This window comes from Glossina fuscipes, unplaced genomic scaffold (genome assembly GCF_014805625.2).
Source record: "Glossina fuscipes isolate IAEA_lab_2018 unplaced genomic scaffold, Yale_Gfus_2 27, whole genome shotgun sequence".
Classification (NCBI taxonomy): Eukaryota; Metazoa; Arthropoda; class Insecta; order Diptera; family Glossinidae; genus Glossina; species Glossina fuscipes.
In genome coordinates, this window is record NW_023998422.1 from 7,202,641 (window position 1) to 7,217,284 (window position 14,644).

The window sequence follows — 14,644 nt, forward strand, 5'->3', positions numbered from 1 at the left end:
ATTATTTACGTTAATTGAGGCCTCATTCCAACAGAATCCATCCTTGCGCTCTTCTTGCAACGGTAACGACAGAGGGCAACTAATGGGCTGATCTTCCACAGCCAAGAACAGTGCAAGTTTACTTTTAATGGCTATGACCTTGACTAACGGATGGCTGATGGCCTCTATCTATCCGCTCAAATATTCCAATTTTTGAATTATGTTTTTCGAAATAGTCAGATGAATCACAATTCAACGACCTTTGATTGGCTATAACTTTATTTAATTTTTTTCAATATTAGTCAACTTCGGATGTTTAGAAAACCAAACGAAATAGAACACAACCATTCTAAACGATAAGCATAAAAAAAAAACCCAATTCAGATGCAGCTGAATCAAACTCGTTTATACATCCGATCATACAACGGTCTCGTATCGCTACATATAACGAAAAGGATAAAAATTCTTCTTCCAAAATTGAGCAAAAGAGAAGAGAGATACTGGTGAGGAGTACGCAATTTGCACGCCCACCCCGTGGATCATAAATCTGCAAGGCGTTAAAGCAATTGGCGTAAATCGGCGCATCACGTAACGTGGAAGAGAGAGGCCGCGGATTACAGTTGCAAAGACATCTCCTTGAAGCGAGGTTAGCAACAGTTGGTGGAATAGAGGGGCTCTGGGTTACACAAAACGCGTTTAATGCCCCCTCGCGGAGCAGAGATTGAAGCACTGGGTCTTGCAGCGTACTTGAAAGGCCATCTCAATGAAACGCATTTAGTGCCGATTAGCGGGAAAGAGAGACATCACCTTGAAATATGGTTAAATAATATAAACTTATTTCTTATATACGCTTAATGAAGCCTTACAAAGGTAATCTTTTCTATTTGTATTTGATATATGTACATAATCACGAAAGTTAATGTCATATCGATTGGAGAGGAAAACACAATTTATAGCCGCACTTAGAAGACAGTTTTAAGTCCTTACGTATGTCGTTACCGCTAAGCATACCATCATGGTATCAGATCACATCATAACATCAAATTTCGGAAATAATAAAATAAACCTTTACTTTTGTGCCTTTACTAGAGGAGTATCTATTAATATCTTCTTCTATTTACACCGAACTATGTTCAGTTTACTACTTTTGTAAGAATTTCTTTCTGTAAATGGATTAAACGTCTATGTAAATGAAAACCTTCCATATGCCGTAAGTGAAAAATTGCGAAATTTTTTTTTATCATAGAACACAGGGTCACAAGCGATTTAAATTTGATTTTCAATTAAGATATTGTCGTGAATTTCCTGCCGGCAATTAGATCATCAAAAATACCGAATGTCCATTCATCTATGAATGGTGAATAATTGAAAAATGGGTCGATTTAGTTATGTGTGCTAATGTTTACTAACGAAACTGCGCCTGATATCTTTTTTTCTCTTAACAATGAACTCCGTCTTAGCTGCAGTAAATTCAAATTAATTCAAAAAGCATAAGAAACTATTTATTTATTTATTTCCGTTAGCGTAATATACGAAGCCTTTCCTTACGTCAGGTTCCTGAGCATAAGATCAATAGTACCAAATATAATACAAATCATACCCTTAATACGATAAGGAAACACTCTTTCAACTTACAAATTACTAGTTGCAAGCAACAACTTGCCAATGACAATCCAACATTGTAGCTATCCAACACTATGACTATCCAGCCTCATAGGAGGATGAGAAAAAAAGTTAAGGAGGAAGTATTTAAGGAATTGCCCCAGAGTAGTAGCAAATCAGAAAAAGTAGCATTAAAGATGACTACAGAGCACGCAAGCTAGCGTTAACACAATAGCTACAACGAACAAGATGATCGACAAGCACCAAGTTAACTCTGCAGATTACAGATAAAGCTGAACATCCTACCCATTACACGAAAAATGCGAAAAGAGAGAGAATATACGTAGATTAAATGATAGTTCATCTACGGATTTCTGGTAGAATAAATAAAAGAAAAGTTTGAACATAGTTGAGCAGCTGATCATTTTTGATAACCCTATGGAAGAAGAATAAGTTCCGACATGAGGTAGAATGCTTAAAGATGAATCTAAGGAATCACTTTACATGTTCAAAGATGCAGTTCCGTCGGCGGATACTGTAAATGGTATGACATGTAAATGGTATTGACAATATCATCGGAGTTAACCCAGAGAAAACATAAGCTATCGTACCAGACATCATTTCTAAGCGATATAGAATGTGCAGCAATAAGAAAATTTATGAAAATTTCAATTTAATCCAACACTGATAGCATTTTATTTTATTAAAATGAGAAAAAAAAATTTACGAATAAATTAATTATTTGCCTAAATTGTATGTTAACATAACAGCAAGTAAAGAATGATCGGTAGCGAACGACACAAATTAATTTCGAATATCTTTTGTGCAAATTTCCTACCTATAATCAGTCGTTAAAGTGTAAGTAAGAAAAAGATTTTCGCTTGACAACCCGACGATCACCATTCATAAACGTGGTGGATTAAAGTTAACCTTTGTTCTTTTTCTCTTGTTTTTTTTTTTTTTGCTTATTTTTAAATCAAAAAACATTTTATTGCGGTTTTCCAAATTATCCCTACCACCAGATCGTTCGCACAGCTACACACTTATTAACGCACACAATTTTAAAAATGACGAGATATTACTTTCCCATATCTTCGTATAAATAGCAAAAAAAATTTTAAAAATCTTCCGAGGTCTTCTTTCAAAAAAAAAAAAAATGAAAAAAGAGAGAAAAAAAAGACAACAGTACGAATATTTTTTTTTTTTTTTTCCTTAATCTAAAGGGAACGCAATTCGTGATTTGTTTGCCAATTTACAAAATATCGTACATAGTAAGTTAACACAAACAAAACCAGTTTATTTTATGAGAGAATGAATACCTAAATAAATGCATTACGCACACATATACGAATAATTATTTCTGACACATTGCCTGCCTGACTTTGCGATTGGATATGGATATGTGTATGTGTATGTATGTGCATGTTCATGTATGTGTGGGAATGTGCTTTGGCAAAAAGAAAAAATAAACTGCATTTAAATTTTTTCTAATTAGATTGATTTAATTAGCGTTTTATTAAAAATGTAGCTAGACATACAAACAAACAAAAGTATATAAACCATATATATATATATATTCCTGTTTACATCTCTTAAAGAAAAAACAAAAATCCACAATTTATTTAAAATACTCTTAAAGAAACGGACCTCTCTTGTTATTTACAATTCTCTATGAGAAAAACAATAAACATCTCTTTCTTTTTCTTTTTTTTTTTTTTTTGTTTCTTTTCTCTGCTCATTTACTGATCTGTCTGATCGCGTTGCGTTAGTATAGTTACTTATAAAACATGTTTTAGTACGTGCCTTTAGAGCTAGAGCCATTTGAAAACATTTTTCGTATTCGGTAGCGTGCTTCCAAACACAGAACACAGAAGGTGAACGCAGTCGCATCAACTTCCATATAGTGTCAAACATTAACAACCCACGACAATAGTTTTTCATCATTTTTGGAACTAAGTAATGTATTTTGGTTTTCGTCTCCATCGAGGTGCCCAAGTAATAACAACGCAACGGCAGAAGACATAATAATAATAATAATAATAATAAAAAGGAAAAGAAACTAAAAATAAAAAAAATAAAAAAATAAAAAAATTCCAACTCGATTATTATGGTCGTCTCGTCCTGACCGCTATTTCAATTTTATTGCTATTGTGCCCAAAAAAATGCAACTCTACTAAGTTGCATTTCAACACTTTTCAACACTGTTTAACATTCTGACAGCAGAGAGCAGTGACAGCAAAGGCAGCGCCAGCAGCAACCATCAGTTTTCAACTGACAATTTATTCGTGTTGCATTGCAGTGGTAAAAGTGATAAAACGTTGTGGAAAAATATGCAAATTATAATTGCATCCAGGGAAATTTTCATACAATTTATCAAAAATATATCAAATTCAAATGATATTGATTTGTTGAAATTGTGATAGCGTAACGAAATCGTTTTTACACATCGGTAGATGAAGCTGTTCTGAACAGCTGTCTGTTTAAGAAAAGAAGATTTGCGGTCGCGTTGGTGTTGAAATTGCTCACTGCATGCCATTAAGTAGAATAAAGGTTGTGTGTTTGTGTTTATTTTTGGATAAATTTAATACATTTGTGCTGGTCGTACTAGTTAATAATAAATAAAACGGGATTCGAATTAGCGGACGTAAAGAAAAATATAATAGTTAAACCGTAAATAAGATTGCCGGTGGACTGAAAGCTTGATTCTAATACGTTTGTAAGCAATCACCTGCAACCTTTAGAAAAAAAGAAAGAAAAAAAAAGAAAAAAACAAGCACTATCACCGATATTTGGGGCAAAGAATAGTTTAATTAACTTAAGACCTCGGTATTAACGGCATCGCATTGGATAACTTTTATTTGAGAATGGATCCTTCGCGCGGTGACTCGCGCTATAATCTCAACTACTCGATGAGTAGTATTGGGCTTACATTGGCCGACCAAGCCGACATGTACGGTAATCCGCCTGCCGTGGCGGTGCTTAGTGGGCGGCCGCCAAGTGCTGGCCTTCTACAGAGTATGAGTGGCGGCGCGAGTGGCGTAGGTCTAGGTTCTCGTACCGCGGGTGGCCTTATGTCGGGCTCTCCGCAATGCCAGTCTTTAACAAATAGTGGCGGCAGTCATGGCCAGCATGGCCAGCAGCGTGGCATGAAACGTGCCGGCTCCGATTGTTACGACGATCATCATCGTTCAGCTGGCGCGGGTATGAGCTCATTGCAAGCGCTTGAAAATTGTGGCGCCAGTGGACAACATAGTGCCCAGCAACAGCAACAACAACAACAGCAATCACAACAACAATCAACTGGTGGCACTGGTGTCTCGGATGTGATCGATGACAGCTACAATTCATTGCAAAATAAAAAATCACCGCCAGCCAATGGCAAAAAGACCAAAGGCCGTGTCAAGATCAAAATGGAATACATCGACAATAAACTACGCCGTTACACAACATTTTCAAAGCGGAAAACGGGCATAATGAAAAAGGTAAGAAATGCAACGAGCCTTCTTACTGTACTTGCGTTTTTTTTTTTTTTTTGTTTTGGTTTTTTGTGTCGGCCAAAGTAAAATAAGAAAAAAATTATGCCATTTTCCGGAATCATAACGTTTCAGTTGCTAGACGCAATTCGCCTAATTACCATTTATTTCCAAATGGAATTCAAACAGATTCCCTTTAAATAGAGGGATGCAGGATGTTTTCTTTTTGCGTTGTTTTTCTTTTTTTTTTTTCGTTTATTTGTTTGTTTGTTTTTTTTTTTTTTTTGGGTTTTCTCTTTTTAATAAGACTCGCAAACTTATGTGAGGTTTCCAAAGGAAAATAACAAACGACAACAACAAGACATATGCATTAATATACATTGGCAGGCAGGCAGGTAGGTTTTCGTGCACTCCGTTTGAATTTCCTTTGTTTTGTGTTTTTGATTTTTAAACAGATCGTGGTTACTTTTTCTATCTTTACGAGTTCTAAACTTACATATGCATCCATACATATATGTACATACACATGTATGGATATATGTGTTTGTTTGTAAGCCTGTAATTTTTGCACGCATATTGTTTGCTGTTAGAGTTATTTAATTCAAGTAAACCTATAGCTGTGGCGGTGGCGGTGACTATTGCTATATATCTAAAAGAGCGGCGGCCGAACAGAGAGCGTGGATATATGTTGGTTGTTAATTCTATAAAATCGGTAGCTTATCGTTCATTGCATGGGATGCAATTTTACAATGTTTGTTTGTTTGTTTGTTTGTTTGTTTGTTTGTTGGGTTAAGATGGAACACATACACATAAACACATAAACACTCACTCGGATACACATATATACAAATTTATACGTACGTATTGAATGGGTTTCTCATTCGAATTATATGAACGTACTCCAATACAATGGGACAATAGCTACATACGTAGGTACGTACCTATCTACCTAGCTACCTATCTACCTACCTACAAACAAACAAACATATATATAGATACGTACGTACGTACGTACGTACGTACATACGTGTACAGTAGTAAACAATGGCTGACATGCAATGATGCTACTGTTACTGTTGCTATTGCGCCTGCAATTGAATACATTTTCGTATATCCTTTGAGGTGCACGCTTTGGCGATTGCGGCACTGGGAGCAGTCGCTATGAATGCTTGTTTGTTTGTTAAACGTTTGTTAGTTGTCAGGGCAATAATTGGTAATATTTAGCATTTGCATTTCAGATCGTTACAGTCTCTACCATTAATAAATGTGTTTTATCATTATGTATGTTTAATAACACACCGATATATGTATATATATATATATATATATATATATATATCTATATACGCACACATAGATAAATATTATTATGCGATTGCACAATAGATTGTTAATCAAATTACGTATGCATGTGAAATGAGACGGGGGTGCGTTGACGTATATAGCATAAGAAAACCAATAACTGAACAAACTATTTTTAAACTGATTTTAATTGTTTGATTATTCCTTTCTCTTCTATGCATCCTTTTTATACGTTTGTATGGTTTACAAATTGTTAAAATGCTAATATCGACGAAGGCTATATATATATATATATATACATATATATATGCGTACATATATATTTATTAAAAATATAATAAGCAAGCGTTGGAAGTTGTTTTGGTTCACTTAACTAAACACAACATACTAAACACCAATGCAAAGCATCTTAAAGCGCTATTATGAAAACTATGTACCCTTGGCCTCGATTTTGCGTACTCACCATTTTGTAGAAAATTTTTCTTACGATACTTGCATGACTATCAGCACTTCGATCAAGACTACTTTATGATCTCATTTTTAAAATATGCCAAGTTTCAGCTTTCTCTGTGATTCTCTGCAGATTTAAGAATACCGGCAATACACAGACGAACAAACAGATTGAATGCCTGTAGCTTAAGCTTAATTCCACGGTAAAAATTCCTAACGAAAAACAAATTAATTTGTCTCAACCCTTCGCCAATTATCACTCAGGATATGCTTGATTGATTAATAAGCAGTTTGATCAGCAGGAGAAGCATTATTGAGGTCGAAACTTCTCTTACAATCATTTCTCGTAGGGCAGCTACGAGATCTTCTGAAGATAAATGTTCTGCTTTCTCTGTAATATTTACCAGCCATCACCATACTTGACATCATCATACTGGACACCGCTTAAGTGGGTAACCACTGGCTACTCATTCAAACGAATTAAGCACCTCTTTTATGATTAAAAGTTTAAACCAGGACATTATAGAGAAGAACATCGATCAGAAGCAACCGTAAGATTCAAAGTAATCAGTTTACAATATTTTCAAGCTTAAAGCACTAACAAGTCAACATAAGTCAAGCAACAACCAGCTACAAGAATGTAGGGCCGATCGAATTAAGATTCAAGTCCGGAAACAAGAGCCTTAGCAAGAGCGATGCGATAACTTAGATACATATTCGCCATCAAATTTACAGGTCACCGCCAAAAAAAAAGCTACAAAAGAACAAAAAGGAAAACCTACGATTTTTTTATCGCATATGTCAATCGTATGTTCATAGAGATTAGGAAGAATTTCATGGCCTTTCACTACTCGGCCAAGGACAACGGGTTTGTGCCGTTGTGCCGGCTCTATGCAAAAGAAAAAGGAATTATTCACACAGAGGAGCAGACTGAGTAATGTTCGCAAATTTATATTTTCTTCGAAAAATCTATTATGATCTACATCTGTCCGTCTGTGTTCAACAGATATTGCGTTATTAATAAATTATGATTTTTTTGCATAACTTTTTAATTGTAACAAAATAGTTTGCCATAGTTTGGTATTTCTGTTTACATACATATATTCATTGCTTTACAATGACTGACTGATCTGGCGATCTTTTTTCAAACGTCGCTTCTCTTATACAATTTAATTTTAATTATCAATTCTGTTGTAATTACCGCAATTCGTTCGTGAAGTCAATTAAAATATCACCTAAACTATTATAATATCCGTCCATTTAACTCGATCATAATGAGATCATTTTTAGACGTAAATAATAGAAATAATTGAAGAGAGTTTATTAGTCTTTTTATACTATTCCTTACGACCTGATTAATTAAAGATTAATTTATTGCCAAAATCGGTTTCTGTTCATTAACTTCAAACAAAAGAAGAAAAACAAGACCACAAGTGAAAACATTAAGTTTACTTGTGGTAATGGCAACTTTTTCTTTTTTGAAGATTTTTAACCTTTAAACCGCTTGTGCCGATATGTACAACAAATAGAACAGTTCAAGATAGCCAAGGCTTTTATGACACCAATCGATTTTCTAAATTTATATATAAGAACAAATTCGTGGTTTTATTATTTTAAGACGACATTACCTCCAGACAGGAGGAGCACATTAATGTATTTCTTACACTCCTTCCAATTATACGTCTTTCCCAGAAAGATCCTCATAGGGCACCCACCAACTTTTTAATATTTTTTCATGAACAGCGCTTCAAATTAATTATTTGACATATAACTTTGTTGTGCTGAAAATGGACCGCATTCATCTATTTTTTCGACTCGCTCTCGTATAAGAGGCGTTATCCACAAGCCGTAAAATTCCTAACTTTTATTGAACATTTAACGTGGGTTGTGCTCAGTGGTACTATGTAAGGTTTTTAATTGCCGCTCTTGCTCCTCGTCAATGACATTTCTATTTACCTCTCTTACTGTCAAACATGGCAAATACAAATCGTCGACTATTCCTCAGGATATAAGTCATTTTTTTTGAGCCAAAAAATGATGCCAGTCCACTTTATATCCTACATTCGCTTGTTTGATGTTAATAGTTACGAAATATTTACATAACGGCTATTACTTCAGACCAAAAATCAAAGAACAAACCACGTGAGCTCAACCTTCTTAACGGAAATATGAACTGCATTCAGATATTAATGGAATTTTCATTGAGATTTTAATTTGTTATGATATTAAATATATACATAAAATGTCATGGGAAGTCCTTTGTGCCATTAAGACTGTTTGCTGTTTCCTCGAAGTATTCAAATTTTACTTTGACGATCGGTTAATAGTTCAGATTTTATTTTAAATTTGAAGCATATTAATATAAGACAGAAGTGAGTCGAAATAGATTTCATTGTCCCTTGTCAGTGAATAGATGGTGAATAGATTGGTTAACAATTTTTTTTCTTACGGAGATAAATGAATTAATTTTAAGCTCGAAATGCCTTCGGCGCAATTTTTTTTTTTTTTTTCAATATGATCATACGGTCACGGGATGTCTCCAATACGTGTAATATAGTGATGGCCTAAAAGAAATGAAGAAAGAGAGAGAGAAAGAGTGACAGAGAAAGAGTAGAAGGGAAAGATTGCAGCTTAATGGCCCCGACAGAGCACTCGTCATAGTTGCAACCATATAATCAAATCGAGCTGAGACATGAGTTCCCGACTTGGTATTCGCGACTATTATCTACTCAGAAATGCGGCAGCGAAGGGCTTTTTGTGTCTTCTTCTGGCACTAAAGGCTTACAAAAAAGCGACTGCGTTCGCTTTTATTTCATAAGACAACGTCTTCACATATTTGTCCCTATTTCCTTTGATGGGTTAATTTTCAGGATTCGTTTAGTGCAGAATGCTATAGTGTTTTCAAATCAGGCAAACTTTTTTTACCGTTCGTAGACACAGCTCGGAGATGTTTGTCGCAACGATAGATCCTCATCGGGAGATATTTTGAAGAAAGCTCTGACAAGAGATCGTTTTGGGTCAAAATGGAATGATGGAAGGACGAATGCTACAAACGAAATTTACATGTGAACAATTGCAAATAATAAAGCGTGCCATGGCTCACCATTAAATAGCCGACACAATCCGACAACTGTTCACATAACCACTTTTCAAAATAAGGTGTTACCAACGTACCAAGAAAGAGCTTAAAGAATACATGTATCTCAAGTCCTTGCAGATGTTGCATACATCCGCACAAACTTAAAATACCCTTGTACCACAAATGGTGTATGGTATAAGAACATGAAATGATGGCGATACTCGCAGCTATTTTTGCTTTTTATGAAAATTTATTCTAACACTAGACGTATATGGTAATAAAACACGAAAGTCATAAGTCTTTTTTAAAGGTTAAGTTTATTAAATTTTTTAATCATTTCTGATAACATTTTATGTTTTTTTTTTGCTTTTTCATTATCATTTTTCTCTCCACCGTGTGTGCGCTGAGGCCTTTCGCTAATTCTTTCATTTTTGTTGTATTAAATTGTTGACCATAGATCTAACTGGAAACAAACTTAAAAAAAATCCTTCGATATTTAAAATAAATTAAAAAAAAAAAAAAGTTTCTTTGCCTGTAATTTATTAAAGACGCAATCTGCACGAAAAATGTCCCCAATCGTTAAAGAGAACAAATTTATTTAGCAAAAACAAATATACTTTCACTTACTCCACAAGAACGCCAGTGCTTGCTGCAGTATGCTGCGTAAATGGATTACGCTTTCATCATCGGCTTCTTTAGTGAATTTTCTTTTACAAAATTCCAGATATTGCCAACGATGAAAACATAAGAGTTATAAGCAACCACTTTATTATATAACTCTAATGTCACACATACTATTAGTAATGCTCGAGTATATTTTTAATAAACAAACAGGTGGAGCAATAAAATAATAAAATGTAGATAATGCACAACACTACAGTATCGTACCGTAGATTAGGAAAAAGTCGTTTTACATACCAACAGAAATATTCTTTTGCAGAAGCCCTTAGCTTTGCTGTTTTATTCGAGTAACAGTGCCGTTGAATAGGAATTTGGGATGATCTAAAGAGCAAAGAATTATAATAACGCAAGGAAGGAGATCACGATAACGAAGCCTTCTTCACCTTAAACGCATGTTCCGTATTGGCGTCAGTGTGAATTAACCGTTGTATACGATATGCTGCTGATCTCCATCATCGATTGTTAGCAATAACTGTTAATGCTCTTGAGCAGGTTTTCAAACACAGCATGGGCGCTTTTCCTGATAGGAACCTCGTTCTCCAAAACAAAATTCTTACGATGTCATTTTCGAATATTATGTAAACAATTCCAAGGAGAAAAATCTTAACAATTAATATGAGTCGGTTTAGCTACATTTCGAGCATAACTCGCTGGAGGTAGTAACGTAAGAGGGAGAAAAATTTTTGAAGGACAGTTTTGATATGTTAGCCTAAAATTCAACGAACGCATGGACGAACATTGCAAAATCAATTCAATTATCTCTGCTAACCAAAGCAATTCACGGTGACTATGCCGCCTACTAATCCAACTTATGACCATTGGAATAAGTTTAATCAAGTTGATGCGTGCGCTTTTCCCTCTACTTTCTTTAACAGTAAGTTCCCCTTTTTTTTGTTTGCTAAACTTATTGGTAATTTTTTTTAACTATCAGGGCCACTGAAAGCATTTTGAAAATATAAATCTTTTGCTCTAGTTCTCATCATTCCTGCAAAGGAAATCCTTCTAATCGGATGGTCTGCTTTTAGGTTAACATTTAAACGATTCACTATAAAGCAGCCAAGTAAAGATAGAAGATATTGCAATAAAATTGGATGAACGCTTTCTATATGCAGATTCGCTATGATTTTGTCCATAGATAGCTGCTGACATTTAAAAAATATTTGGGATGCCCTCTAACCTTCAATTAATTTTTCTGGTAAAGCCAATCACATACTAACGTTTGTTTGTCGATTAAATGCCCGCTTGCTCATACATCTACTCGAGGCTAATGGACAAACACTGTTAATAGATATCACATCTGTTCATACTGTAATAAGCGATACTTGTGTAGATTCATTTCTATTACGTGTATTCCATTTGGAATAACATGTCGCGAGTAAGGAAAAGTTTACAACACTTGCAAATTAGTATATTTTTCTTTCCAGCTGGCAACTCCTAAAACACGCGGTGCTTGCACTTAATCGTAATTAAACTTGTTACCGTCACCCAGAGTTTAAAATGATTTTAAACATACTCCTGGATAAAAAAAAAAGGATATCCTTTAATTAAAAGTTTGCTTTTGAATGATTGCCTGATAAGAGTGATTGGCGCAGGCAGAGAGCACATCTTAATACAGAGGCCACTTATATAATACAAAGCAGTTTTTCCAATCCCTAAACTTTGAACTTTCCGATGATTCCAGGAAATGTTTTTCGCATATTGTTAATCGATGCCAGGTATGAGTTTTTGTAGTATCGCTGTCTTGCGCGCGAATATGTGATCATCTAAGGGCCTTATCAAGTCAAGTTTTAGTTTATTGTCTCAGTTTCCGTCAATCCACTCCTGACATTAGGCTGATTAAGGTCGATTGAATTTATGAGGCTTCTTACCACGTGTCCAGCTTTCGTTTAAAAAGTTTTACAAAATTAGAAATAAATACCAATCTAATGGTATCATGTTCGGCCCAAAACTTCGAGTTCAAGCTTTCCCTTTTTTTTCATCCTTCTTATTCGTCAATTGTTCAAAAACGAATGACGCTAATACTCTTGATTAATCTGTTCATTTCCAACTCATAGGTGGAGTCATTGTAATTGCTCCAATTACAATCGTTTGTCGTATTGCGAATGTAACGCCAGCAGGTTTTAATTACCAACAACCTTTCAAGCCACTAAATTCACGTTAAAGTCCTACCAAGTCTTAGTTGTCAAAGACTGCAGAACATTCCGCTTGGATTACAATCTACTTGGTTCACACTCTTCAGCATTATCAACGTGGTTAGAGGCGCTCTTTTTGGGACGAAATTCAGGGTAATTTTTTTCAGATTTCTGGTTGCCATTCCACCAAGTTTTTGCACTAACTGACAGCAGCAAGTCGTAAAGCAGCATTTTCCCCTAATCACAAAAAATTTTTTAAGATAGCTTTCGCGATCTTCCCTGGCTTTTGGCACAACTTTCGTCATTTCTCACCATGAAGAGACAGGATTGTTTTTCATATACTTCTGTTACATAGTTAAATTGGTATTCAAGTCACGTCAAGAAACTCGTACCGCGTCTCGGAACCTTGTGTAACATTTCCAAATGTGGACTTTTTGACAAGCTTTAAAATTGAGATTCTTAATAAGATCAATCACTGGGGGCATGTTTCCTATACTTGTAAAATGATGATGATTAGAAAGAAGTGGATTGAGAGAACGAGAAGGCGATAGGGAATAACTGCATACTGGGAGATCGAAGTCCGATCGTGTAAGCGTTATGACTACACCGATCGTGCACTCGTTACCTCAAAAATAAGTAATGTATGATCTCCCGTACTGAGGAGTGAACCTGGACAAGCCGACTTGTTTCTTAATTACATTACTATCTAGCAAGCCATCGATGGATGGCATTGTCTCTCGATTAACTTTGCCCTATTAAGAGTACGCTTTATATCAAGTCTGGGATGTAAATCTCTTGTGACAGAAAATCGTAATTAAGTAAGAAATCGATGAGGTATTATTATCTATTTAGAGACTATTTATTGTATTCCAATGATCTTACATTTGCTGGCAACAGATCATCAAGTCCTTCTTTATAGATATTAAATATCTGATTTTCCCTAGAATATCATATATATATTTTCTATAATTGACCATCATTTGAGAGTCACTGCACGGATTATTTGATACATTGAAATTTTTGAAACGAAAGTCCATCAGTTTTCACAAAGGTATTTTATCGAAAACAAATTAAATATATATATATATGTGTGTCTTCATGAAAGAGTAAAATTGAAAGTTCATTTATTTTCTTTTTTTTTTTTTTTTTTTTTTTTATTTCTATCAGTTTCAAACACTAGTCGTTGAGGAATGTTCGGCTTAACTTACGACAACTCGTATGTCTTGACATTTGCAGTATTAAGATTACTTAAGAAGATGGTGAGCAAAAGACTCTATATTTGCACGCTATGTTCGGATATTTTGTCAAGGTAGTGGATATTTACAAGTCGCCTCAAGGCGAGAATGTTTTTCTTTATTATGCATTCAAACTTACGTGACATAGTTTATATAGATGCAGAAATTAGTGATCGCTTTAATAGTCGTGGGTGATTAAAGCTGGTTTACTTCATTTTTATTATTTATTTTTTTCATATTTACGTTTTATTTATTTATTTTATATATTCAAAAAATTAGCGCGCTCTGAGTGGGTTTCGAGAAATGGCAAAACATAGTTTAAGTTACGTGAATCTTAATATTGATAGAAGTGCGTGGACGTTTAACCGATAATTTGCTAAAAGAAAAGAAGAAGCTGACAAAGAGAATAATAAGAAGAAAAATAAATAAAATAAAAAAAATAAAAAAAAAATAAAAAATCAAAAAATATATACAATGAGGTCACTTATCGCGCAACCAAACTGATTAAGTGGGATAGAAACTAATTTGCATATGGTGTCATCCGTGGTAATATATGTTATGTTTGTTTAGCTCCGCTCATTGATTATTGATCTACAAAACATTTTAAAATAGAACAAATGATCGCTTTTCGATACGATTTATGTGTTCCTGGATGAATCTTTATTTTCGTTTGTATAAATTTTACATATATACGTATATACATATACTATA

The 14,644-nt window shown here is 34.6% G+C and overlaps 1 protein-coding gene across 2 annotated transcripts in view; it reads left to right on the top strand.

The window, feature by feature from the left end:
* The first annotated feature begins 3,660 nt into the window (after window positions 1-3,660).
* The window catches only part of LOC119635589 (serum response factor homolog), a 48,207-nt gene continuing 37,223 nt past the window's right edge, over window positions 3,661-14,644 (top strand). The window contains exon 1 of one of the 2 annotated variants that reach the window (XM_038030461.1): window positions 3,661-5,063. In XM_038030461.1, coding sequence (XP_037886389.1) covers window positions 4,446-5,063 — 618 coding nt within the window. In that variant the 5' untranslated portion in view covers window positions 3,661-4,445. The remainder of the gene's footprint in view (window positions 5,064-14,644) is intronic. The other variant, XM_038030460.1, reaches the window with a different exon arrangement.